The 27,520-nt window shown below is 46.4% G+C and overlaps 1 protein-coding gene and 1 long non-coding RNA gene across 2 annotated transcripts in view; one reads left to right on the top strand and one right to left on the bottom strand.

Moving 5' to 3' along the window:
* Positions 1-8,120: 8,120 nt before the first annotated feature.
* LOC120410106 lies at positions 8,121-23,370 on the bottom strand. The gene is made up of 3 exons (XR_005602054.1): positions 23,163-23,370; positions 12,924-13,081; positions 8,121-11,447 (listed from the first exon to the last, which is right to left on the bottom strand). It is a non-coding gene; the product is annotated as an uncharacterized LOC120410106 (long non-coding RNA).
* The window catches only part of TMEM86A (transmembrane protein 86A), a 26,629-nt gene continuing 21,772 nt past the window's right edge, over positions 22,664-27,520 (top strand). The window contains exon 1 of the mRNA XM_039552991.1: positions 22,664-22,936. Coding sequence (XP_039408925.1) covers positions 22,916-22,936 — 21 coding nt within the window. The 5' untranslated portion in view covers positions 22,664-22,915. The remainder of the gene's footprint in view (positions 22,937-27,520) is intronic.

Raw genomic sequence — 27,520 nt, 5'->3', positions numbered from 1 at the left:
GTTCAATGCAAAACCAGATAGAAGGGGAAGTTTATTTTATGTTAATCTGATTTCACACATACTGTCTCTCACAGACTGTTTTCACTCCTTCTTTCTTGTGTATGAGGATGGAGATGGTTGTGGCCATTCAGCCTCTGTGGTGCAAGTCAGGAGCCAAGGGAGTTCCAGCAAGGGCAGTGCCTTCAGCGACCGGGTCCAGCTCCTGAACATGGCACACAGACCTGGATACATCAGAGTCAATAGCCCCAAACCAGACAAAGTTAATGAATCAGGTCCAGGGGGCATTCAGGAGTAGCAGGAGAACAAGGGCACCAGAGACGAGCTTGACACAAAGCTGCAGCGTAGGTCCTTTTTCCACCCAGGAGACGGGGCTGAGGACAAAGCTGCAGCCTAAGTCCAGGGTTCCCCGGGGAGTCATGGCTGGACTGGACACATGCTAGCTCCAGTATGGATGTAGGAGTCAGGACTGGGAAAAAACTGCCTCCAACATAGGTCTACAATCCACCCAGGAGGCAGCACTTGGTTTTCCAGGCCCCGCTGCCTTCAGAGGCTCCACATGCCATTCCTTTGCCCATTCATGGCGTTTCCCGATGATTTCACACTTCTATACCGCCATTCACACCCCATTCATACCAATTTAATATTTCAGTGTCAAATCCCTATGGCTGTGGTGCCACGCCAGAGGAGGACTCTTTACCTGCTCGGGTTGTAAACAATTCAATGCAAACTGCTTCAATCGTCATCGGGAAGGTCATCAAAAGCTGGTGCGGACTGAAAGCAGCAGTGTAAGACGCTACCTGTGTGAGGCAGACTGTAGCAAACAGGCTGCTGCCTCCTACGTGAGCTCTGTGTTTTGAGCGTAGCCCCCATATCGAGCGCTTCACAGTAGCGTAATCTCACACACAGTTTTCTCAGCAAGGTTCTCTGCAGGCCTGAGCTGTATTTACCGTGCAGTTAGCATAGTCAAAGATCGAGAGTGTTATATTTAAACCAATAAAATAGATTCCTGATTATCATCTCCTGGTAAGTCTGGCTTTGTGCAGTGTGCTGAGTCTCAGTGCAGGGGTTATGGACTTAGAAATAAAGAGCATAAGGTCATTGGGAGCAAAATAGGTTCAGTTAAGCAAATGTAAGGGTATTTTCATTCCAATACACTCTCAGCAAATAATTTGGCTTCATATATTTAAGCTTTTATGAAATTTCTTGTTAGCTAAACTTATTTAACCTCTATTCGGCAGATATATCTCAGATTTCCTAGAAGGAGGTTGTAATTTGTGGAGCATATTGTACTAATTTGGTATAACTTTGAGAAATAAAAAACATGTGGCATTGTAATGAATAATATTATAATTTCTGACTTTCCTTCGAAAAACCTATCTTATTAACAGTACTACATTGAAATAGACCACCATCTTATCCCTGGCACAAAAATTCAAGGGAAAAGCAGTCCATCTTGTCAGAGCCTACCTTGGTAAATCTAATTCCATTCCAATAAATGAACAGTGCAAAGAGGATTGGAACTTACCAGGAAACACTGAACGAAAGGTCAGATTTGCAGCGAGCATAAATCAACATTCTTGCATGGCTTTAGTGATTTATGCCCATATATACTAGTCAAGAATCTGGCTCATTAACAACTGGATGAATTATGAATAGAGCATCAAGCAGCAGTTTGAGTCTTAGCACCTATTTCCTTGACTTGTTAGCTTAAATCAGATTCTAAATACTCTGAAGACTTTTTGTTCACTGTAGCTGAGGAGCAAGCTAGTGTGGAATTTGGTTAAATTCCCTCTCTTGAAAGCCCTCTTTTCAAGCGAGGTCTGTGCAGTGCTTCTAAACAGCTTGAGCAGAATGAATTGTTGTCAGCTTTTCCAATCCATACATTTCAGATTTTGAAATGTAGCCTTTAGGGCAACTTAAATAACGCAAAACCAGTTGATTGATTGTCCAAGGTTGCGATGACTTGGTGATGCTCAGCAGGAGATGATTTGGCGTTGCAGACTCACTCCCCTTTGAAGCACTCTACTCCAGATAGTGCTCTGTGAATGTTTAAAGAGCTGCAGCACACGGGAATTGGGCAGAGGAGGAGTACAGGGAGGAGCAAGCCCATGCTAGGATTTGTGCAGAATTACAGGAGACCGAAAAATCATCTCAGAGGGTTTTACATCCGACATAGCTGTGCCAAGCTTTTCTTGGAGCAGGCATCCCACAAGCATTTGTGGATGGCCTAAGCCAGCACAGCTGCCGGGAGAAGAAACCTCTGCTCAGCCTGTATCTCTGGCTTATTTGTGCTGGCATCAGGATTTGTAGAATTGCGCAATAAAGCTGACTGGGAACCATCCAGCTGGAAACAAACCCAACAAGTTCGTTCCCCTGAGGCCACGGCTTTCAGCAGTGCAGCCAGACTTGTTCATTGAGCTCTGCTCTCCCAGCGGGCTGGAGAAGGAGGTTAAGGTCACTGCTTTGCAGAAGGACACCTACCTGCCATTTTCCCTGTCAGATGGGCTCAAGTGCAGCTGGGACGATACATTCCAGGCCTGGAACACTTCCTTGGCCCGCAGTAGGGTGTGAGGGAGGAGGGAGAGGGACACGCAGGAGAGAAACCTGGGCCATAGGGAATCTCTGCTGATCGAAGACAGAGGAGATCATAGATCAAGCACTTCACCTTTGGGATCTTTGCCAGGCCCCGGCAAAGTCAAATTTGGTTTGCGAAACCCAAAAACTGCTCACAGGTTTTTTCCCCAGGGTATCGCCTGATGAATAATGAATGCTTTTGTGCTGTGCCATTCTCTCAATTTCCGTTGATTTACTAAAGTTGTCTGACTTAGATGGGTTTTGTTCTGTCACCTTGGTGTCTGTAGGCAGATCCTCTAGGAAAATCAAACTCTTGGATATCATTCACTGCCACAGGAAGTGAAAAATCACAGTGTTTACTGCATATTGCTAAAAGTGAAGAAAACCTCTGAAAAGAAACACCATTATTGATCAAAAAGGTCCTTTTAAACTTGCAAAAGTGCTCAAAAGTATTTTTATTGAAGCATTTGCAAGAACATGCGTATTTAGGAGCAGAATAGCCTAGTTGCAGGATTGTGCTATTTTATCTCAGAAACATAAAGGCAGATCTGTGGCTGGAAGGGAAACTGTGTGGAAAAGCAGCAGCCACTGCAACAAGAGGTGTTGATAAGCAAGCAGGAACTCCCTCATGGCATCCCTTGCCCGCCTGATCTTTTAGATGAATCAAATAGCAGAGGCCACTTCCACTTCCAGATGTAAAATCTCTCTCTCCCACAACCATAGGAGTTTTAGTCTTCATGTCTGTCTTAGCTAAATGCTCTTACTAATTCTGTTTCACTTGTATAAATTCCCTGGCAGTTTTCAGTTCAGTTAGTTAAATAAACCATAATTTCCTGCCTGAAATGTCAACTATTGTGGCCCAGGGTTCCCTAAGGGTCTCACTGCCTTTAGATCAGCTGCTTCACAATCTGAGCACATTCACCTCCTTCTTTAAAGCATTTTCTCTGCTTGTTTTTAACATGAGGACTTCCCCACACAGGAAATCCAAGTTTTAAAAGTAAAGATAATAGAGAAGTCATTCTCTTCAGCATCAAAGGGATTACAGGAAGCAGTGTAACTATGGCACTGAATTGTAGATTCAGCGAGAACCAGTTTATGTCACTGAAAGGAGACATCCTTTGGGATGATGGGGGGGTTTCAAATGGCTGAGGGACATTGCAAAGTTATGAGTCAATATTTGTACTCTCTCTTGGAAGTTGGAAGCCTCCACCATGTTACATCATCTATTTTGGCCTGTATTCCCAGGCTGCCTCCCTATATGGGTTTCTGGACCTCTGCTTTTTGATAAACAACTCCAAAGCCTTCTGAAGATCTTTGGACTTTCCTCTACAGGTGAGGAGGTCAGGGCTCCTTTATCAGGCAAACTGCTGACTCAACAACAAGGTGCAAATAGCTGCAGATTTTGAAGCTGCAGTCACAATCTTAACTCTTTCCTGAGAATTAGCATGCCAGAGGTGGGGAATGCATACCGTCCTTCCTGGTAAGTAACAGCTGAGGTAATAATCTCTCCTATACATTGCAAATACTACTTAGCACTCAAATAGATAAATGCAGCTTTCTACCGAAGTGCTCCTGAAGGTGCTGCAGTGTTTGAGCAGTGGGGCAAAGGAACGGATCCCTTTTGGGTCGAATGCTAGAGAAATGCGGTGGCTGACATTGACTTTTCACTCTTAAAGCAGCTCCCAGTGTGGTTGTTAGCGCCGGGCTCAGCCGGGCTGCAGGTGCCCTCTCTCCCTGCCTCCCTTCGGATCCACACAACCTGAGCCTGGGAGCAAAGGCCACACAGCTGCTGGCATGTTTTGAAATATGATACAGGCAGCAGCATTAATCCAAACACTGATGGCGGTTCTTACATAATGCAGTAGTGACACTGCACGCCAGGAGCACCAATATCTCTTTCTTAAACAGGGGAATGAGTGACTCTTGGACATTTTTCCAAATGCTCAGGTACACGAAGATTCCAGGCAAAGGCTGTCCTCCGGAGACTCCTGCGGAGTGCTTGGGGCCTGGGCCATAAAGCTGGGCAGCTCCCCATCCCCCTGTGTAGTAGGATAAGAAGGTCTTTCCCCCAGAGAAATCACCAGGCCTGGGTGTTGTCAGAATGGCCTCTCCCTGCTCCTCGCCCCCAGGTCCTTTCTTGAATGCGTTCAGTGATGAGCGTAGTGCAGACGAATTGTGATGGCTTGTTTATACGGTCAACATGTTCAGAATTAAAGGTCAAATCCCAAGGTCCTTAGTGAGGCAAAGCTCTTGGCCAGGTGTGTGTTTCACAACCTAGGCCACACTGGGTAACCAGTTTGTAGTGGGAAACCTCCCCGACTTCTGCAGTTACCTGAACAACACCTGACTTAAATTCTGTCACTGTAGAGGGTCCTGTCAGATGCAAAAAGATGACCTTCCTGATGCCTGCTCGGTATAAACTCTTGTCCCAAAGTTTTCCCAAAGCCCCCACAAAAGATCAAGCCACTGGATCTTCTAATTTATGCTTTTTGAATCTAAACCAATGAGAGTTCCTGATGTGCAGAGCAGAGGGTCCTCACAGGGCTGGGGACCTCTCTGGGTCTGGCCATGCCTTCTCCTGCACTGCTCAGGGGAAGGCAGCTGTTGGTCTTTCTTTGCTGGTTTCTAGAAGAATTCCGTTTTCTCTACCTCACCCGAGCTGACTTCAATTTTATGTCACCTCCTGGCAGTTGTGAGCTGCTGTGATGTTAAAGAAAACACACTCCAGTGACAACCTCTTTCTTTCCAAGCTTGAGTGTTAAAGAAGGTTTGCTTCTTCTTGAATTCTCCATGTCAAAAAAACCTCACCAAAATCCACTTAGAAGCCCTATCACTTTTGCTTGTAGAGAAAAAGATTTGAGGTCTTACATTGCTGTGTAAATGAACATTATCAAATAAAAACTTGGTACTAGTTCTACTGGCATTGGAATTCAAGTCTGTGTCATGTGGGAGACTCGGCTTGAGGAATACCTGTAAGTACTTAGGGAAAATATTTATTTTTATTTGGAATAAAAGGAAAATTTTCTGACCTGGCTTTGTTACAGAGAAATTTGTTACTGGAACTAAAACTGTGCTATGGACTTGCTATTGTCATCTCTTCTCATTCATCTTTTTACCTGAAACTTGAGGGAGAAAATCACTTACAACCAAGCTGGGCCATGTTCAAGCATTCGCTGATAATGCCTGGGGGAAATTCACAACTCTGACATTTAATGAGCACAGCCAATGGCTCTAAGAAGTTTGACTGGCTGCCAAATTGATATGTCTGTGTATCCCATCAGTGGCTGCTGTATCTTATTTGAGTTTGGGTGGTTTTTTCCCTCTGATCTCTGTTAAATTGATTTTTAGCCAGTTTGTTTGGCAATCATGCTGAAGCACTGCAAAGTGGACACAAGATAGGAACAATGCTAAGCAACCAGATATAAAAAGACTGGAGCAATAAGAAAGCATATTTGTTTTTCACTGTTTAAATATGATTTACCAGCTGGGAAACCATCTTGCAGGATATACTGCAGTTCCATGAAACCAATCCAGAGCACAAACACATCACACAATGTGGTCTTCCAAACACACCTCCTGCAATACCCCTGCATGCAGGAAGTGATACAGCAGGAACAGATTAGGTGACAGTCACTGGGGACACACAGATGGAAACGAAGGACTGCCTAGGAGGACTGGGACATTATGAGACATAGATCAATTCTAGGTAGGGCTACATTTCCCCGCGTGTAAGGGATCTCCATCCACCTGTCAGCAGCTGCTCTGAGATCCTGTGGTATCAGCAGAGCACTGGCAGACCCAGGTCAGAGCTGGATGAAGAGAGAGATGAGAAAAGTGCCAGGAAAGAGGTGCTGAAGACAGGACTTCAGCTGATCACCTGGAGTATTGCATAAATGCCCCAAAATTAGGGGCCCTAAGTACAAAATTAAGACCCTAAATATAGGCAGCTAAAAACCTTAAAGCCCTGCTGTGGTGGATCATGACAGATATTGCATTGTTCACAACTGGAGCTGCAGAGCCTGGCCCTTCTCTGCTGTACTGTTGGGCTCCCCTACAGTAGCCAAAACCTTCTGCCTCCCCTCAGTGATGAGGGAGATGGGGACTGTCAGAGAGCGAGGAAACACAGGCTACCTTCTGCACCACTATTGATTTTACTGATGAAGCTTCTTGGACAAGTAACTTTAGCTCAACATCACTTAAAAAAATTCAGAGAAGCCCATTAATGGCAGAGGTCTCTGCTGCATCCCCTCCCTACTGCCTGGCATCCTTCTGGCCAGTAAATCAACAGTAAATGTTGCCTTTCCTTGCAAAATCCAAACCCTTCATGCTTTTCATATGAAAGCTTCTCCTTTTCCTGGTTTGAGAAAGAGAATATGCCAAGCAGAACAGTATAAATTGCATTACTAGGTGGGATAGCATCTCCCAGACCTGCCAGTCAGGAAACTGCTCCTAGTTACAGGATTAGAAAGTAGCTCCTGAAGCAGCAGGTCATTAATTGACCTTGCTCTGGTCTCTCCTGCATCTGCTTTGACACATGTCCAAGATCAAACACCTCCACTGCCACTATTTTAGCCCTTCACTCCTTCAGCCTTTACCCCACCTCTTAAAGCTGTCCTGTCCATCTTGTCCCAACACCCTTGCTCAGTAGCTGCTCTCCTGCCTCTTCCAGGCCACCTCTTCAGCTCAGCTATCCAGAGGAGAGCAAGGAGGGAGTCAGGAAAACACTGTCCCTGCCACAGCCAGTCCAACTGGAAAGATCCCTGGCTGCTCCCTGACCTCCCCCAGGGCAGTGACCTCTGCTCAGGGTTTGCAGACCCCACCTGGAGCTCCTCTGACCCAGCAAGGTGGGACAAACCCTGTACAACGCAGCCCTGGCTTCAAGGGCTTAGGTGAGGTTACTTCCACCATCACGGAGTTAACAGATCTTCTCCAGTGCTGTTTTATACCTGATGGTCAGAAAGTTTTAGGGATAAAAATTGCTATTTCCCCACTCTTGGAAAGGAGAGAATTTTTACTTTGCTTTGTAGGATTTATTTCTAGGCTCGTGACTTTGCAAGAAAAAGAATCGATCGAAATCGCATCATTCTGATTCCCATCACATCCTTTTTGTTCTTTTCCCTCTTGACTTTAGAGGCTGCTATTTTAATAACTGTTTGCAGTTGAAATCAATGCCATGCAACACTGAAAAGGCTGAAATCCTGGCTTTCCTGAGGGAAAATACTTCCCCACACATCCCTATGGGAGAGATCAGAGTTCAGCCATGTGTCCAGCAGCTCGGGATGATTCTTGGAGATGCTTCATCTTGTCTCCTTCCCCATGTTGCTCTGGACATGGTAATTCACAACAACAGCCTTCCATGCCTCCAGGAGTGTGATGAAGTACAGGGGCTTCAAAGAGCTGAGGTACAGGGGAATGTGGTGGTTAAAGGCTGCTGTGTGTTTTACATTTGTGTGGTCTATTTTTAGCAGCTGTGGTTGCTGTGTATTGCAGCCCTAAGCCACCTCTGAACTTACAGTCACAAATATGAAACCGAAAAACAAATTAATTGGATCCACAGACTGGCCAGAAAGGAATCCTCTCTCAATATTTATGGACTAAACAAACATAAACAACTGTAAACATGTCTTTTTGTTCTCTGTGGCTTAACACAGGCCTCATCTGCTGCTGATCCTTTGGCTGTACAGTAAAACATCCCAGCATCTGTGCTGTGAGTGGTTGTTGCTGGGACTTTAAGGTTTTTTAGGTCAGCCCCACAAAAATGTTAAGGCTGTTACAAAGCGCTAGGGCTGACTGCCAGGCTTTGCACCTCTTCTTTTGTGCTTGAACTCTTTTTTCACTTAAATCTTTGTTATGTCAGTGTACCTGTGCTGAAATTAGTTGCTTGAGCATAGTTGCTTGTGATTTGCATCAGTGAAAGTCAGAAGAGCATCAGTCCACTTGTGCTCTGTTTTCTTGGCCAGCTTGAAGGAGAGTCAACCCAAACCAACACACTTCTGTAGCTGGTGAAGCAATGCAGTATCTCATCTTACAGGTTGCTCTGTTCCTTTTGTTCTTTGCTGTCTGTGCATGCAGAGAGGCTTTTTCCCATGTTTGCTATTTGATTTTATGTTCTCTCCTGCCCAGTCTGACTGCCTTTGCTTTTCAGTTACTGTTTCTCAGAATGGTTCCAACCCCTCTCTTTTGCCATCTCAGAGGAAAGGCACAATTGCATTATTGTACTGAGTGAATGCATTTTCTCATACATGTAGCTGAATGGGAGATTATTTAAATATCTTAAACACTCTCCTAATTGGAATAATGACGTGCTAGGAATGGGAGTCTGAGGAGAATTTATATTCAGGCTCCAGAATTTCAGTGAATGAGTAATCAACACTCCATTACTTTCTACAAGGTTAAACAAATTTTTTTAAAAACGAATGGTTACTGTAAAAACACCATTTGACTGCACTAAAACAAACAAACAAACAGAAACCCAAGTATGGGTATTCCTGGTGATCTTTAGATCACGTGAGAGCTTTGTGGATCCCTTGGCAAAGGAGAAGCTGACTTGAAATGCAGCTGGCTGGTGCCTCAGGGCTGCCCACCAGCCTCTGCCCTGTGCTTGCCCCATTCATCCTTTCACTACTCACCTTGTGCTACGCTGGTGCTGGTGTCAACACCAGCACTCCAAAGCCAATGCTCCGAGCCAGATCTGGGGGTGATTTGGGTTAAAAAATAACCCCGCAAAGTGTGTTTGCTTGTCTCTGCGTGAGTGTTTGAGAGGCTCCATTTCCCTGTGTGATTCATGGAAAGGCTGTACCAAGGTCTGTGCTGGCAGGAGGGCAGGCAGGAGCAAGGGGGAAATGGAGCAACCCCAGGGGAGAAAAATCTCTCTGACTGATATTGCTGCCAAATATTGTATCTTCTGAAGTCACTGCCTTAGACCAGAGCAGTCACATTGGTGCCTGTAGCCTGTACCTTAGCAAGGCTGGCCTGTGGTTACATCTTTGCTTATTCTAATCAACAGGCTGGTCATTTTCTTGGCAGTTTATTGCTATTTATAGCAATAATATAGTCAATTATATGCAGTTACTCAGAAGTCAGTGTGTAGTGGTCCAATGTAATCTATTTTCTATATGAAATCTAATTTTCCTGTCATCCTGCATATTCACAATAATTACATAACACCCTTAATCATTTACCTAGAAGAGCCTTTAAGCAGTTCTGAGTGATTACACATTGTTCCCACTACTCTCTTTTGCATCCTCCAGTACTACTCTTTTCTTTTCACTATTTCTTTCCTGCCAATTGTTTCTGTAATTAATTTCATTGGGCTTGATCTGAAGCCCATGGAGGTGAATGCACAGACTGTCATTAACCTGAACAGGCTGCAGATAAGACCTCCTGTAAATGCTTTAATAGGCACAGGTCAATGACTTGAAATGCAGAACACCTGTTTTAATCTGTGTTTCTATTGCTGTTTCAGCTTGCTCCATCAGGTATTTATGCAGAAATGCAAACTCTCCTAGGCACAACACTGGGAATTAGAAGTCTACACTACATTTATTACAGCAGTACTTAGAAATGCCAAGCACAGCACAGGTTGCCCTGTGCCTCACTCAAGCACCCAGCAAGAGACAGATGGAGAGAGACAAACAGGTTTGTGGTAGAACTGAGGCTTAAATCCAGGTAATGTTAGCTGCAAGTTTAATGTCTGTTCTCCTCCCTGCTCCCAGTTAGGCCTCTCGTTCTGCTGAGGCACAACAGCACATGTACCTGTGCAGGTGCAATATTCTCGAATCCTGTCTGCCTCATACAGGACACAGGAGGCAGAATATGAATCCGAAAGGAAGGGCTGACTCTTGAGTGTTTCCATCAACCCTGATGCCCTTTGCTTGCACAGCAGTAATTATGGACTCTGTCACAGACAGCATGAATGAGTCTTTCTAGTGTCTCCTTGATAAGAAGACGCTGGAAGAGATCATGTGCATGTCTCACAGAACTCAAAGTTTCCTAATCCTTTTGCCATTCCACTTTTCAGCATTATCAGATGCACTGCAATACCCAGCCTTGGAGGAACGGCTTGAGCTGAAGGGACTTTTGCTGCTCAGTTTACAGATCTTGCTTGAAAGTAGCCACCTGTGACCAAGGGTAGTAAAAACATAAAAAATTCCAGCTCAACTTGGAGCAAATCCTTGTTCCCACTAATTACTTAAAACATGAGTGCTAGTGCACTGTCCCTGCTGGAAAATATACCACGCTCTCACGTTACGAGAATTAACTACAGAGTTAGTTTAACTGCTAAAAGAGTTGTATTTTTTTCACAGCAGCATCATGAACACACATGAGTTATCATGAGGTGAAAAACAGGCACTCAGCAGCAGACCCTGAAGTCAGCAGTTCTAGACAGACATCTGAGCTGACCTCAGCAAAACTACATTGTCGTCTTCTGACTGTTTCCACCTCATAAAAAAAAAATAACATTAACCATCCAGAAGCTTTAAAAACTAAAAGCTTAAAAACCCCCCACCAAACCCTATTTTTAGAAATTAATATGTCTCAAATATCTTCTTTAAGTTTCTCAAACATTTGTAATTCACCCATTGATCTAAATGCAGATTCAGTTATTTATGCTGGATTTATTGTACATTATGCTCTGGCCACTTGCTGACTCTCTCTCAGAGACTACATGAACTTTGGTGACAAACAGAGCTTCCTCTGTGCCAAACAGGAAAAATTTAAAACTATTTATCTGATATGACAGTATTGATAATAGTACAGAGAAGCACTTTGGACTTCTCCTAAAGGGCAGACTGATCTTCATTATCTTCTGTTTGCATTTGTTTTTGCTCCATGGAAGAAAGATTAGGAGACAGCCAGCTCAGCTTGGTGTTCTGCAAGAATATAGAAGATGATAACTGCAAGGATACATTACTTACTTGATCAATAAGAGTGACTTTGGAATGCAGTCTAACTTGCTTTCTGAATAATTGTCTTAGACTTCAGTTCCCAAATGCTGCCTAACTCTCAATTGTCCAAATAAGGATTTTTAAATTACTTGCCTCCTACAGCTGATTAGTAATAGGGACAGAAATTTGTAGGCAACATCCAGATTTTCCTTTGTGAAATATTTTTCCTTCTTTCACTAAAAATCTTCAATTGTCTAAATAAAAATCCCAGTGTAGGCACCTCAGTTTTGCAGAAGGTGAGACACAGGACAAGCAAAAGGATGATGGAGATCACACAGATTGTGCGAGGTACTACTGTTGTATTCTTTCCTAAAATGAAAAGTGCTTGCTAGAAAGCAATCCTCTGGTAAGGCAGTCAGAGACAGTCAGGCCAAGAAGGGAACCACCAGTAACCAGATTTTTATGTTTCTCAGGGCCTGAAATTGTTTTTCAAAGACAGCAGTTAATGTCAGCTTTGCCTACTTCTGATCTTGTTCCTAACGTTCCTCTGTATTTTGCCCACAGACAAATGTTTGAAGCTTGGAGATTTTTAAGGGAGAGCTCTAGAGGAGCTGGAAAAAATCCCAAATGAGTTTAAAATATTTCCATACTTGACAGAACAAAACTAATGATTGAATTACCTCACATCCCCAAGTTCCTAGAACAGAGCCTTTACGGGGCAAACATGACCTTTATGGGGCAAACATTTCTCTGCCTGCTGTTGCGGGAGTGTGAGGTGTGTTGGGATGCAGTCCAGCAACCCTGGTGCTAGCCTGGTGCTACCACCCTGCTGCTCAACCTAAAACCTCTTCTTGCCTTCACTCTCTGCTCTTGGCACCTGTGCTAAAGCCCTGGTGCAGATGGAAAGGGCAGGTGCCAGCACCAGCATTTCCCCTTCCCATCAGGACGCTCATGCCCTCTATTTGCAGCCCTTGTGCAGATGTGGGAACCACAAACTCTACAGTGCTTTGAAGTCTAATGGCTTGGTAGCACAGTGAGATGTTAAAAAGCCCACTGAGTCTGTCGGGAAAATCCTTGTCTTTGAGGCTGCTATCACAGGCATTTATGGTAAAGAAATGCTGGCCCAAATTCGAGGCTATGCCTTCCAGATTGGCAGCTGAAAACAGGTGAAGCAGAGGGGCAGCGTGGCTGACCAGGAGCTCTTCCCAAGCTTTGTACTGCAGCACCCAGAACATTCACAGACTGAAAAAAATGCTATTACAGGTAAGGGGGCAATGCTAATAAATTTCCTAAGCACCTCTCCAGTCTCTCCTTTCCTGGTGAGTTGGCATACTGGCAGTGTCTGAAAGGAACCAAACATGGATCCTGCCTCACTTCTCCTTTCTGAACATCCTTCTGGTCAGAATGAGCAATGAGTGTCACCCCAAATGGCTGGATGGGTGTGTGTCTGTCTGCACTCACCTGCTGAAAATGGCCACCATGCGGTTCTGGCAGGAGGAGACCGGAGTCACCACGTTGGGAGCAGGAGTTCCCAGGCTGGGCCATGGTGTGACCAGCAGTGCTGAACTGCACTGCTGGCAAAGTTCACAGAGCCTGACAGCCCAGGAGGAGAGAAAACCCTAGGGGAGAGAAAGCAAAACAGAACAAAAATCACTGCAAGTGGAAGGGGTGTGCAAAAGCTTCCTTACGTGGGCTGGTAGCTGCTGCCTCATGCCTTCATCCAAGGGCACCTGGGGCTCAGAAAATCCTTTCCACCACTGATTTTGTCCTCTCCAGCAGCCCCTGACTGTGTCATACAGATTCCTGCCTGCCATGGAGACAGTGTGTTGGTCTTGGACAAGGGGCAGCCTCTGACATTTGGGCGGGGGATCATCCCTGTGCTCCAGAGTAGGGTCTGCACTATAACTCTGCACATGAGCAGGCGCCTCCCCATTGCAGTGGCACCTTCCCATGGGGACTCACTCACAGTTCTCCCTGGGCTTCTTGCAGGTTCTTAGCAGAGCTGTGGGCTGACACATCAAGTTGGAAGGGATGGTGGAAAGGCTTGAGAGGTCTAAGGAACCCAGCATGGCCACAGGATAACGGACCAGCAGTAAGTTTGTTGGAAAAATCAAGCCCAGCTGCTTACTTCTACTGGTTTTACTGAGTCAGATCTGGATGAGTTTGTAACATTCTGCTCCTCCATTCCCTTGTCTTAAACATGAACATTTTGTTTCAGGACATGAAAAGGGAGTGGGGTTTGGGTGATGAAATTTCAGAAAGAACGAAACATAGTGCCTTGTCTTTCCAGTTCTTCATAATTACTTGGCTTTCTGGGTCTTCCCTGGGGGACTCTTCACTTCCTTCTGCCAATTGTATACAGAAATTAATTACTCTGATTCATATCCTGGACCCTGGCACCTGCTAATTAGGTGTCCATATGGGCCACAAGTGGGTATGTCTTACCTAGGGCTTCCAGAACTCATCCCAGAAATGTAAAGTGAGGATTTTCTTCCGTGCCAAAGTTCACTCAAAAACTTCCCTCCCTCATTTCTCTACCTCAAGCTACTCATTGCTCTGCTCCTGGACCTCTCCAGCCCCAAAGGTTTTCTTTTTAGCATAGCAGAGCTCCACAGAGACTTACATGGGCACAATTATGAAATCAAGGAAAGAAGCAGGAACAGCAAGGAGACAAGTGTCTGTCCTCACTGAGCCTCTGCAAAGGACTTTTAGGTTCCAGTGCTGTCTCCTGGGCTCCTGTATCTAAGCTTTGGCAAGACTGTAGAGAACACAGCAATTCAAAGAATGTCTCTTAAGTGTTTAATGCTCTCAGGAGAACCTGTCTGAGCCATACACAATTTTATGGCACAGCCTGTGGCTGTCTCCAGTGGGCCACGGAATGCAGGAGGGACAGACCACTCTGTGTTACTTTGACACTGGTTTTGGTTCCTCTCAAGCTATTCTGGGGGGTCTTTCCTGCTGACTCAACAGCTCTTGGGATTCCTGTCTGTATCTGAGGAAAAACCAGTCACTGATTCAGCTGTGGCTCTCTCAGGAAGAGGAACCTGAGTTTTGGTTTTGAGGAGGCAGGCCAGCCTCCAGGAGCCTTCGCCTGTTCCCAGGGGAACCCCAGAGCCAGGAATGAAGACAGAGCACAAGTTTTGGTTTCAATTCTCTTTTTAAAACTAGTGCCTTTTCAAAAACAAGTTGCCATAGTGACAGGGAACTGTGGCACCATTGTGAAGGTCCAAAAAGCCCCGGCTGGGTATTAGCCAGAAATTCAGTAGTGCGGCCAGCTCCGGAGCAGCCTTCCCTAGCCCCTGCTGTGCTCACAGCAGGGCTCTGCTTCAAACACCTTCCTGCCCACCAGCCACAGTTTTAGCTGCCTGTGGGCTGTGCTACTCCTGAGCACTAGGGCTTAATCATAGGTGAAATGATGTTTGTCCAAAAAAGGAATATGCTTTGGTTGTGTTTAGCCCTTTCCTCTAATGGGAAAAGCCAGATTTGAAGACAGCTTTCAACCATTGTTTCCTTTTGCAGAATGGTGCAGAAACCATGAAATGTGCTCATGATCATCCATCAAGTCAGCAGAGGAGCCCAGCTGAAAGCTCAGGTCCTATTTAATGCTTCTTTATTGGAACATGCTGCCTCTCACCTTCCCTTTTGCTATCTGTCTTATGGGGTACTTCCACCCATGCTATAATCCAGACTTCCCAAAAGGGCCTAGGAACTCTCACACAACCATATTGTTGTCCTGGTCCTCACCACAACACGCAAGAAGTTTTCCAGAGAGAACATCCTCGCTGCTGGGCTCAGTGCCAGGTGGTGGAGGTGACAGACACCACCACTTCCTCACAGTGCTCTGTGGCCCTCATCCTTTGTTATCTGCTGGATTATATTGCAGTCTGTAGTATGCAAAGAAATACAACCACAGCACTCTTACAAGTTAAGTCTCAGGTAAAGTTACAGGCACCTGCCAAGTGCTTGTGTTACCTGTGGCTTTTAGGTAACGTGCATCATGCATGTGTAGGAGGCAGAGAAAAGTGTGGTTGTGCTATTTGTACAGATCTCAGGAAGCCTTTCAGGAGGTCTGAACTTAACGTCTTTCCTCAGGAATAGCTGGGACCGTGGGCTTCAGTGAGGGTGTCTGTGGCCTGTGTGCCATGCAGAGTGCAGAGCCAGCCTGCCAGGCGGGGTGAGGACGCCTGCCCAAGTGACACAGGGATGTAACAGCCCCAGCAGGAGCCACTGTGCATGTGGCAATTCCAGAACAGAACCCTGGCACTGAGGGCAGGGCACCAGCCTGACTCAAAGCATGCACCAGCCACCTCCTCCCACCCCAAACCAAGCACTATTATCCCTTTCAGTTTTATGATAAACTATAATTTTTCTTAAACATTTAACAATCATTGTTCCCTTCCTACTCCTCCTATTTTTGCCTGTGTATCCATGCGACACTTTTGGAGCTGAGATCACACGCAAGAAAACAGAGTGAAAATGGCAACTAACGTAGTTTTTGAGAGAGAAGATGTTTGGCTTCCTGTTAAACCATTGGAAATGGCATACCCAAACAATAAATTGTCCTGGTGCAAGACCTTAATTCAGATGAAAAAGACCAAGTTCTGTAGAAAAGAAAAAAGAGAGGCATGTTTGGACCAGTTCTTATGCCAGTATTTTCAGTGTAAGGGTAGATGTACTGCACCAAGCTAAGGGTTTGTCTATCCTAAGACTGCCAGTGCAGCTCCAGAAGAAGCCAAGAGGCCAGACATATTTGCTTTGTATTTCCCAGCTTCCAGCAGCCAGCAGCTCAGGAAATTCATCAGACAGAGGTGAAACTGTGTCTATACTGGCAGGGCAAGCTGAATAAAATAAGAACTGTGTATGTCTTGAAAATTAATCATCAGGATTCACCAAAACTTGAGAAGCGCACCAGTCTGACTTGTGATTGCGAGTGAAGGTACTGTTTTAGGAAGGTACTTCCTGCAGGAGACAAATTTTTCCCTTGCTTCCTCAAGACCTTCAATTGACCCCACTAAATTGTTAAAATTCCATTAGAAAGTGGCTGCTGGGAACATGTGCAATAAATAGCTGCTAAGATCAATGGCAGTCTTGCTGATTTAAAATCAATGTATTGCTTGCTGACGGTGCTGGCAGTGTTTTCCTCTGGGAAATGTAACAGCAATTGGCTTTAAATAAACATAGTGGTAAAAAACTTCATCTGAACTCATTAGTGACTCAGACTGATTTTAGAGTAATCCAGAAAATGCCTGTTGCCCACAGACAAGACTTGGAAGGGATGAGTGACTTTGGAGACTGCCATTTATGGTGGGCCACTGGAAAGCATCCTGGAACGGAGCAGAACTTCTGAAAATGCTCTCTGAAAATTAGATACTTAGGGTACCTAGACCATGGTCTCTGAAAGCCACCAGTCACTTTTGAAAACATGACATGAACAGCATCAGGTTACTATGGTCTAATGACCACCATCCACCTTTTCCAGGCCAATTCCTTGTTCCCCTCCCAGCTTCTGGCTGGCCTTCATCCCATGTGACACCATGCATTCATGATGGAAATAAGCCTACCAAAACCTAAAGTGCCACCACAAGTTGGTCTCATCCTCCAACCACCAGCAAGCAGCTTTGGCCCAAGTTGGGATCCTCTCCCTCTTCTTCCTTAAACCTTCTCCCCCACCATGAGTTGATTGCTTTAATGAAAATAGGCATGAAAGCATTTGCCCTGCCTACATTCTGTTTTGTAACCTAATAATTTAATTGCATCATGCTTTTTCCTACAAATCATCTGATGATGATTCCCAGGACAAGCCTTTACCTCTTTTCCTGCATGTTTTGATACTTCAGCTATTACTACCTCCTGCTTGTAGATATCACTAAATCACAAGGGGATTGGTCACCAGATAAATCAGAGCTCTTTTTGGTGAGTTTCTAACCCGGTACCTGAGTAAGAAACAGAAACTGTAACCACATCAGAACTCTGCAGTCAATGCCTACAGACTGTCCAAAAGGCACAGGCAAGGACAGAGTGCAGGGTATTTGCCCGACATGTGAAAAAATAGATCAAACACACAGAACTATCTTTAAAAACCAGTGATCAAGAGGTTGAGAGCTTATAAGTAAAATTCAGGGGCAAGCCAACAAAGGAAACCTCATGTTTGGTCTTCCTGCAGGGCACCAGCGCAAGGGAAGCTGTTGATGAAGATTTTTACTTTGACCCCAGGAAATACTGTGCTCCCATGCTCTGATCCTGCTGGGGCACTCCTTGGTACCTCTTGGAAAAGCAGCACAGTAAGCTGTAAGCAATCCAGCCGACTCTTGGAGGGTGTTGAGGATGATTTCTTAATCCAGGTGACAAACAGCTTGATCAGAGGAGAATCATTACCAGTCCTGTTGCTTATCAACGGGGATCAGCTAATTAGAGATGACAAAACTGGTGATAGATCGGACTGCAGCGATCCCGCCCTGGTGGAATTCACAGTCTTGAACACCTCTCCTGTGAAAAAAGCTGAGAAAGTTGGGTTTTTTCGGCCTGCAGAAGAGAAGGCTCTAGGGAGACATTACTGCTGCCCCTTAGTTTATAAGAAATATGGAGAAAGACTTTTTACTGAGGCCTGTAGTGATAAGAGAAAGGGCAGTGGTTTTAAACTGAAACAGAGTGGACTTAAATTGAATATACAGAAGTTTTTTTTTTAATGATTAGAATGGTTTTGAACAGGTCCAGAGAAGTGGTGGATGCCCCAAGATGGGAAGTGTTTGAAGTCAGGAAGGATGGGCCTTTGAGCAACCTCATATAGTGGGAAGTTCCCTGTCCATGGCAGGGACTTTGGACTAGATGATCTTTAAAGGTCCCTCCCAACCCAAATCATTCTATGGTTCTATGATAAACTGTAAACATTTTAGATTTTGTGATTTACTTCCATGTTGTAGAATATAATATTTTTTTTAAAATGGAGACTGTTTTTCCTTCTCTATTAATGTTTTTTTATAAGATTATAATGTACTTGTTTTGATGCTGACTAGGATATAAACCAGTCACAAACAAGCAAACTCTCATAATGGACCTGCACTCTGGATCCTTCTTAGCTATACACATACTCATCCCTAGAAATACTAACTTTTCCATAAACATGGACACACACAGAGAGCATTTATTAAGTCCAAACAGCAAAGTGGTTTTAAGCCTGAGAAGAAAACTTTCAAATACAAAGCCTATAAATAGATATGTTGCCTTTCTGGTTCAGTAAATAGCCTGAAAAAGTGCTCTCAGGAGACATGAATTTGCAGTGTCCCCCCTTTATTTCACTGAGATGTTAATTCTGCTGTCTAAATTTAATACTTTATTGTCAGTATGGGAATTGCCATCACGAGGGAAGCAAAGGCACTTTCTGCATTTCTTTAGAGACCAGGAAATAAATCTGTACAGAAAGAAAACAGCCCAGTATCTCCTCACGTGAAGAAGAAAGCACCAGGTTACTTGACATGAAAAGCATCAGGAACTTGTGCAATGACTAGTACACAAACCACAAACAGGTCCAGACAAGTTTGATATGACAAAATAGAAAGCCACACTGGATGTATCCTGCAGCAGCTGACATGGACACTGCTGCCCCAGGAACTGGGATGCTGTGTTTAGAGCAGCCAGCAAGAAACTGGCTCAGGAGCATCTCACAGAGATGAATTCAAATAAAACTTCTCCAGCCCTTAATAGTACACTTGTTTCTGGTTCTTGAGTAGTTTAATTCCCAGTCACTTTTGTATTAATAGTAAATCTGAAAGTGCAAAACAAAGCACATGTCTCCATGACCCACTGACAGAGCCCATTCCCTCAGAGGGAGAGAAGACGCGAGCCCTCATTCCAGAGGCACCTGAATGTGAGAAACGTTTTGCAGCTTTTCCAGCCATTGCTGGAGGTAGGACAACCTCCCTGCATAATAAACACACTTCTCTTGCTGTCTTTTCTCCCCCTGCACACCACAAACATGGCCCAGCAGAAGTATTTTCAAGTACAAACATGCACAGAAATACTTAATGCTTTGTGTTGCTATACCCAACCCCCATAAATTTATGCTCATGTAATTACTGCTCTCTGTTTGCCTATTGACAGTGAGTTAAAAATACCACACACCCCCCAAATTAGAACTGGTTTCTATTTTTTGTTCAATTCCTGAAGTTGATACAGAAGAAAATGTTGTGATGAGCCACATGAGATCCCTCTTGCCTGCACTAGTCAGGACAGGAGACGGCAACACTATCAATAGAAAAACCTCACCAAAAGCATGGCATGCACAGACCAAGACAAATTTGACTGTGTTACGATGGCATCAATCCTGTATCCCTTCTCCTTTCCTCATCTGATGCTTGGTGTTTCTACAGTGGAAATGGATTTGAGCTGGGGTCTTTTCTATCAGAGCCTGCATTTAAACAGAATGTAAAATCTTTCTGCAATAACCAAGTTCCTAGTTTATATTCAAAGGTACTCCTACCTTAGACTACATGTAAAATATTTCTGTTATTTAGACAAAATGTAAAATGATATGCAAACCATTTCTGTTCTATCCAAATTCCTAATTTATACTCCGAGGTGTCTCTCACTTACACGGAACTACTTACCATTGATGTAGCACTTATTTCTGTAGTAGAAATATGGACATAGTCCATGAATAATCTTGCAAGTCACATGAAATTAATTTTAAATAAACAACAACAAATTTTCAGCTTATATCCAGTTTGTAAAATCTTTGTCATATGAGCCATCTCTTTATTACATACAAGTACCCTATTTGCCATTTAAGCTTCTGAGTCCCTATTTTTTGTGGAAGGAACTGTCTGGAAATCCCATAAGGCCAACCCCTTCCCAAGCAAAACTAATGAGACTGAGTTTCCCAGTGGCTGTTTGAGGTGGGGAAGTCAGGACATGCACACAGTTTCCCCTTCATTTCTGACAGGCTTCTCTGAGATAATAACATCGCACGAAAACCCACCCTGAGCTGTTAATGTATTTTGAATGTTTGTGTCAATGACACAGAGAAATACCTTACATGTGAGACCAGGCAAAGCTTCAGCTGGCAGCCATTAGAGACAGAAACTGCATTAGAAATAAAAAGCATTTATCTAAAGCTGCATTCTTCCCAATATCCTCTCACACTTTGGAGCAGAAGAGACAATACCAAATGCAAACATGCCCCTGCTCACTGCACAGCCCTGGATCATCACAGAGAGGCCAGGATAAGCAGATGAACAGTTTGGCTAGGGACCACAGAGCACTTTTTTTTTTTTTTAAGATATTGAAAAGCCAAGACACAATCAAGGTCCCAGTAGGATTTCCAAAAGCAATTAGGAGCCCAAGTTCTGTGAGTTCATTGGTCCTTCTGGAAATCCTGTATAGTAGCAAATGAACTGCATCACTGAACATCAAAATACCTCTGTGCTCGTGCTGTTTCTGCTAGGGACCTTGATTTCAGAAGGGCAAAGTCTTTATCATGAAAAGGTTAGAAATTTCTTCCCCTTTAGTTCTCCTAGCTTCCCCCAAAATGGGAAAGCTTACCTTCCTCTTGCTTACTGAAATTGTTACTGCCCTATGAACTATTTTAACTGAAATTGTTAGATCAGCACTCAATCCCTTGGCTGTGGCCACCCAGATCTTTGCTTTAGAGAGAACAATTTGCTTTCATTTGATTGAGGTTTACCTGCCACAGATTTCACTGCAATGCCTCTCTGGTCTGATAGTGCAGAGTTGCAGGGTCTTTTTTTTGGGCAGAAATCCCTCTTGGGGTGGTAAGTGATGCAGAGGCTGCAGCATCCATCTTGGTGCCATCAGATGGTGGTGGGCCAAACGCTGCCCTTTCTATTTACACATCTCTACTGACAGGAATCGTGCTGCCTGTGTGGGACCTCAGGACTGCTGTTCATATGCATTTTGTCCTCAGAAACACCAATCTATTGCACAAAGACTGCAAAAGAATTGCACTGATTTTTTTTTTACTTTATAGAAGAAGGTGTTCCCTTAATGTGATAAATACTGAACGTGACTTTTGCTCAGGCTGCAAATAGCAAATTACTTAATCATCTACTATTTAAGTACCTGTTTGTTTTGTCATGAAGTGAAACCTGTGAGCAAGATCGTATTACATGTAAAGTGGCTTCCTGCAACCTTAAATATTAATCCTCAAGTAAAAACAAACTGAAGGTAGTCCCAGGGTCACTTTAGTAAGTCTGAACTGATGCACCCCACTCTCTCGTATCCCACATTAAATGTTCCTTGCCTTGTCTTTGTGCCAACACCAACATTTTTGCAGCCTCTGAACGACCTTGGCAGAAGGCTGGGGATGGGGATGTAAGGTGGGAGGGACCCAGTCCTGGGAGGGCACAGGGGCCGTTACCAGCCACTGGCAGCAGGAACGCAGGAACAGGGCTGGAAAATACAGCCAGCCCTGCAAGGGAGAGGGTTTGCTAAGGACCTGTGGTCTTAGAATGGAGATGATGGGAAGCGTTAAGGGGACAATTGTGAAATGAGAGAAGGCCCTGAAAAGCAAAATATATGGAAACATGGAGTGGTGGAGAGTGAAGGTGGAGGAGAAAGAGCGGAAGGCCGCAGAGGACTGTAAAAGAAATAGGGACGTGAAAGGAAGGGCAGGAGCAGGAGCGGCAGGCGTGAAGCCACAGGAAGGGAAGACAGAGGCCGGGACTGGGGCGTGCGGCCACAGGCAGGCGACCAGGTATGCAGAGCGGGGAGCCGAGACGGGCGGGGCCTGGGAGAGAGCGAGGGGCAAGGGCTGCGCTGCCTCCCGCGCAGCGCCTGGTACCGGTGAAGTGCGGGAGCGAAGGACGCGGTCCCGCCCCGTGTGCCCGGCCCGGGGCTCCGCACCCGCGAGGCGCTGCGGGGCGGGAGCCCCCGGCGGCGGGCGCTGGACCGGCCCTAGCGCCCCTCGGCCCGGGGGGAACCCGCGCTGCTGAAGGGGCCACCGGTGCCTTCGGGCAGCGCTGGCGCGGAGCGGCCCCGGAGCTCCCAGGGCTCGGCACAGCCCCGCTGCGGCCGCCCCCGGGGAGGGGACGCGGCCCGGCCCGGCCGCTGCCGGCTGCGAAGGGCGCTCGGCCAGGAGGCGGAGGCGCCGCTGACGCCGCCGGGGCCGGGGCCGAGCGAGGGGCGCATCCTCCCGACAGCGGGCCCGGGACCGCCGGGACCGCCCGCTCCGCTCCCCACCGCCCGCCCGGGGCGGGCCCGGGGCCGCCCCCTCCCTCTCCCCGCAGCGCATTCGCCGCGGGGGCCCCGCTCCAGTGACGTCAGCTCTGCCTAAAAAAGCGCCCCGGCAGGCAGGCAGGGCAGCGGGCTGGGCAGCGGCCACAGCGGCGACGGCCACAGCGGCGACGGCCACAGCGCCGCCAGCAGCAGCAGCAGCAGCAGCAGCAGCAGCAGCAGCAGCAGCAGCAGCAGCAGCAGCAGCAGTGCGCCCCGCCGCCGACATGGTGTCCCCCGTCACCGTGGTGAGTGCGGGCCGCGCGGCGGGCGGGGCGGCGGGGCCCGCGCCCCCTCCCACGGGCACTCGGTCGGTGTCCCCGCTCCCGGCCGGAGCCCTCCCGGCCGGAGCCCTCCCGGCCGGTGCCCGGGCGCTGTTCCGCGGTGCTGTCCCCGAGTGCGGCGGGCGCTCCTCTACTGCCGCCGTCGGGAGCGCGACCGCTGGCGGGTACCCCCGCCCCTCGCGATGCTCACCCCGGCCTCCCCCGGCAGCTGTTGCTCCAGCGGTGCGCCTGCCCGGGCGGTTCTCCGCCGCGTCCTCCTCTTGTCATGTGTGTTTTTAAAAACATCCACAGTACATCTGCTCTACGTGCACTGCATCTGCTCAGAGCGGCGCTGCCCCAGCTGCCCTGGGCTTGCGCCGCGGCAGCATCCTCCTGTCCCCGCGGCCTCCCTTGCCCTCCGGGCACCTCTGCCTCGCCATCCGGAGGTGGCTTTGCTGTCCAAGTCCTGGTTCGGGTTGAGGCATGTGTTGATCCCCGTGTGGGGCAGACCTTTCCATAGGTTGGGTGACCTCTCGCTGAGACCTCGTCTCGTCTGCAAGTCAGTCTGGCACTTCCACCACGTAAGGACATGAAATTGGGATTGATGTCACCTGCCTGTCTCATGGGGAGTCACGATGCTTAATTAACATAACCAGCAATAAGGTAGCAACTCACTGCTTTCCTGTCAGTAGGTGATGTGTGCAGCAGAACTCTTGGATTGATGGAATCAAGCTGGTAACTGAAGGAGCTGTGGCTTGTGCCAGTAATACAAGGAACTGCCCCTGCAGGTGAACAGAGGCTGTTTCAATGCTGAAAGAACTGCCAGAACAGCAGAGAAGCTGCACTGTTAGATACGCTGCTTTGCAATTCCCCTTTCTAGAAAGTGAGCGATTTGTTGGAATACCCCAGCAGCCTAACACATGCTGTAAGGATAACTGTTGGTGGGAAAGTTTCCTGGTGCTTTGCTGCAGCACTGAACACCTACTGCTGGTATCCTGGTTCCCTGTTGATCCATTCTCATCTTGTTTTGAAATACTTTGGTTAAGGGCCAGGCAATTGCATACTCTCTGGCAGGTGGAAATCTTGTCCTGATTTTAACTCACAAAGCCGGCATTCAAAACTTTTGAATTGCTTTGCCAGTTCTGCACAGCAGGCTGTGTTGTCTGATAGTTCGGATCAGTTTTCCCCCAGTTATTAACATGTACCTGGTAAGTTCATCAGCAGCCTGGGGACGACTTTTATCTCTAGAGACAGAGGGAAGTAGCTTGGAAATTATAACACTGTAGTGCCAAACATTTTTTTTGATGCTTTTCCAAAATAGTTTAAAAGGTTTGGTATCTTTGTGCTTCTGTGCCATAAGCTAAATTTGTCCTTCAGTAATGCTTTTGGTTATAGTGAATTGTGTATGTGTATCTTGGAAGTAAAATCTCATGTTGGGACAGTACTGGAATGGCTCAAAAACAGACAGGATTTGTTTCACAGCTTGCAGGAGGCAAGGATAGTGCATCAAGGTGGTCTTGCAGAGTGTTATTTCAACCAAGCTTTGAGGCAAATCACTAAAGCATGAGTACGTGTTGGGAAGGGTGTACAGAGTTCAGACCGGAAGGCTTTAGGAAGGTAACTTGGGAAGGAAAATGAAAAAACCTCTTCTTTACTCACTTGCCCTTTTGACACGTAACAAAGCACATTTCTGCTCTGGCTGCATCCCTGACGTGAACAATTTACTTCACTGAAGGCAACTAATGCAGGTGGGAAGCTGTGGGGAGCTGGAGGGACAAGGAGACTGGGAGCTATGATCAGAGCTGCAGCTGTTTGCCATTGCTGTGGAGGTGAGAGGGGAGGGCGAATGATCCTGCACACAGCTCACAAAAAAAGATCTGGAAGCCTTCAGTGTTCTGAGGAGCATTTTTTTGCACATCTCTGTCAGTGGCTGTCATGTCGCTGTTCCTCTGAAGGAGGGCACCGTGCTGCTCCACGCAGGCTGTCCCGTGGCCTGGGAAGGGTGGCTGGAATCGGTGTCGTGTGGCAACCTGTGCTGCCTGTGAGCGTGGTGTGGCCCTTGCACGGATGGGGGTGAGGAGCAGGGTGGCTCCACAGCTGGTGGGCTCCCTCCAGCAAGTCTTTGCTGAAGGGAAGGGCAGTGGCCATCGGTCTGGCCACAGCCGGGTGCTCACCCTGGGGCCCAGCCCTTATCTCTGTGCTGCCCTGCCTTTGCTGCATAGATAGTCCAGGTCTTTGGAGCCAGCATGGATATTGCTGCCATGACATGATGGGAAGACTCTCTGGAGGGGCAGCACCTGAGGCATAATCAAATTAGCCAGAGGAATAGATTTGTCTGTAGTGTATGTCCTCTCCCAGCACACTGCAGCATCAGCCTCAATGGGGAGAACACCAGAAGAGCATGTCTGAGAGTGACAGGATTTTTCTTCCTGTTCTCAAAGCGATGGCCTTTGTACAGTACTGCAGCAGGTAGCCCTGGCTGCTTACACACAGCCTGCTCTCCTGCATCTCCCCCTCTTTCCTTCCTTAGGACACTCTTGTAACAAGAGTCAAAACCCCTGAGCTCCAAATCTGCTGTACAACTGATAGCTGGAAGGAACCACGCAAGGAGGCACGGTCCATGGAGAATAACGTGGGAGAGATCACAGCTATGACTGCTTGTTTGTGCCGGCTGCCAGGTGTGCATCATTGCCTGCAGGGCTTGGAATGTCTGCCTGGTGCACACGGCGAGACCACGGCATTGTGCAGAGCTTGTCAAGCTGTGGTCTCTGATGCTGCACAATTCATACGTGCTGAGCGGGGACCGTGCCTACAAATAAACAAGCCTGGTGCCAAAATACCTTTTAACGTATTGTGCCAGGTCCTCAGCTGGGATAAAGCCCTGGAGTCCTGCTGATGTTAGTCTAGACTTGCATGGCGCTGGGCTGTGGCAGGGAAGATGCATTTGTCTGCCATCCTGTTGCATCTGGTGAGCGATGCTCACTCCGGTTGGAAGTCACCTTGGAGGGAAGCTTTCACTGCTTACTCTGCTAGGCAAGCAGGAGCATCCTGTTTTAAAATTGTTCTTCTTGATACTGCTCTCATTAAGAGCTGTTTTTTCTGCATAAAGCCATGTGGGCTGAGAGCCTGCAGTTGGAGCACAGTATTGATAAACAGCACATTTGCTTCATGGATATGTGAGGTTTAATTCCATTTTTGTTCAGTCATCACTGCTCCCACTGTAATAAAAGAGCACTTGTTAGTGATTTTTGTCCAGCTCCCCCCACACCCAACACTGTTGTCTAAGTAGTTTTTAGTGTGAGCTTGTTGGAGATAGCTCTTGCCCTAAGGACCTTTCTGCCCAGCAGGTACCATGATTGCGGGACCCACAAGTGTGTGGGAGATGAGCCTGGAGACATGCAGTCATTCTGATGTTTACGTAACGCTCCCTGCTCAAAGGGACCCTATTTCGTCCCTAAAGTTAGGGCTAAACTTAGTGTAGGGCTCCACAGCACTTTGAGGAAAACAGGGCATGGGAAATACAGATATTAATTGGCTGAGGGTAGGTCTCCTGGGGGGGCAGTTATAGATGTTATTGGTGTGTCTTTTAGAGCAAGATGAACTAGGGGCTCTCATCCCTACAACATTCCCTCTGCACCCGACTTGTACTTGAGCTAGCACAGCCCTATATGGGGGAGACAGGTGAAACACTCCTCGGGACAGATTATTGCCCAGAATCCATATCTTAACAATCCCTATCCCTTCCCTTTCCTTCTCTGGTGTATTTGCATCTTTAAACAGAGATAGCTGGGTTGGGAAAGGATACGATGTTTTGACTGCATGAAGGAAGTGGAGCCCTTGACCCTGTCCCTTCTGAGTGGGAAGCAGCAGCACCCTCCTGAGAGCAGCCTTTGTCAGCCCTCGGGGTAGATGCAGGACATCACTGGGACAGAGTATAAAGGTGACTTGCAAAAACTGGGCAAAATACCTGAAAGGTGTGGTCTGGAAAGATATTCACCAGCAAGAAATATGGAATAGGGTTGGAGAACTGGGTGGGTATCATTTGTGTTTCTGAACAGGGTTCAAACCTCACTGATCCAGATGGTATGGAAAGCTGATGTACATCATGTTGCTTAGAGACTCTGCACTATGGGCAATTGTAGCAGTAGTAGGTCTAAGCATAGTTTTAAACATTTATTATTAGAAAGGGTGCTCCATAATCCTCAAACTTCTGCTGAAAACAAGAAAGCCAGATCACATTGGAACTATTTCAGCCTTTGCTTCTTCAAGAGAGGATGTATTGTTTGTGCATTAATGAATGAAATGTTATCAACCACCTAAGTTAGAAGTAACTCTTACAGTTAATTTAACTTGTTCTCTGTTTATATGCAACGTTGTTGCTTTCATTGAAATTTCCCCCATTACTTAAATGCATCATAAACTGGGATTTTATTATGCAGGAGGCTTGTAGACATGCACATTTATATACTGCATAGACAATTATGGAAATACGGCACTACTGTAAAAAACAAGCCAATGTAAATGAGTGATAGAAAATATTTCTAAACGTGAGCTCACTGAAGAAAGGGA

The sequence above is a fragment of the Corvus cornix genome, chromosome 5 (assembly GCF_000738735.6).
Source record: "Corvus cornix cornix isolate S_Up_H32 chromosome 5, ASM73873v5, whole genome shotgun sequence".
Lineage (NCBI taxonomy): Eukaryota > Metazoa > Chordata > Aves > Passeriformes > Corvidae > Corvus > Corvus cornix.
Note: the sequence above shows the minus strand (reverse complement) of the source record. Positions and strands in the feature narration are given on the sequence as shown.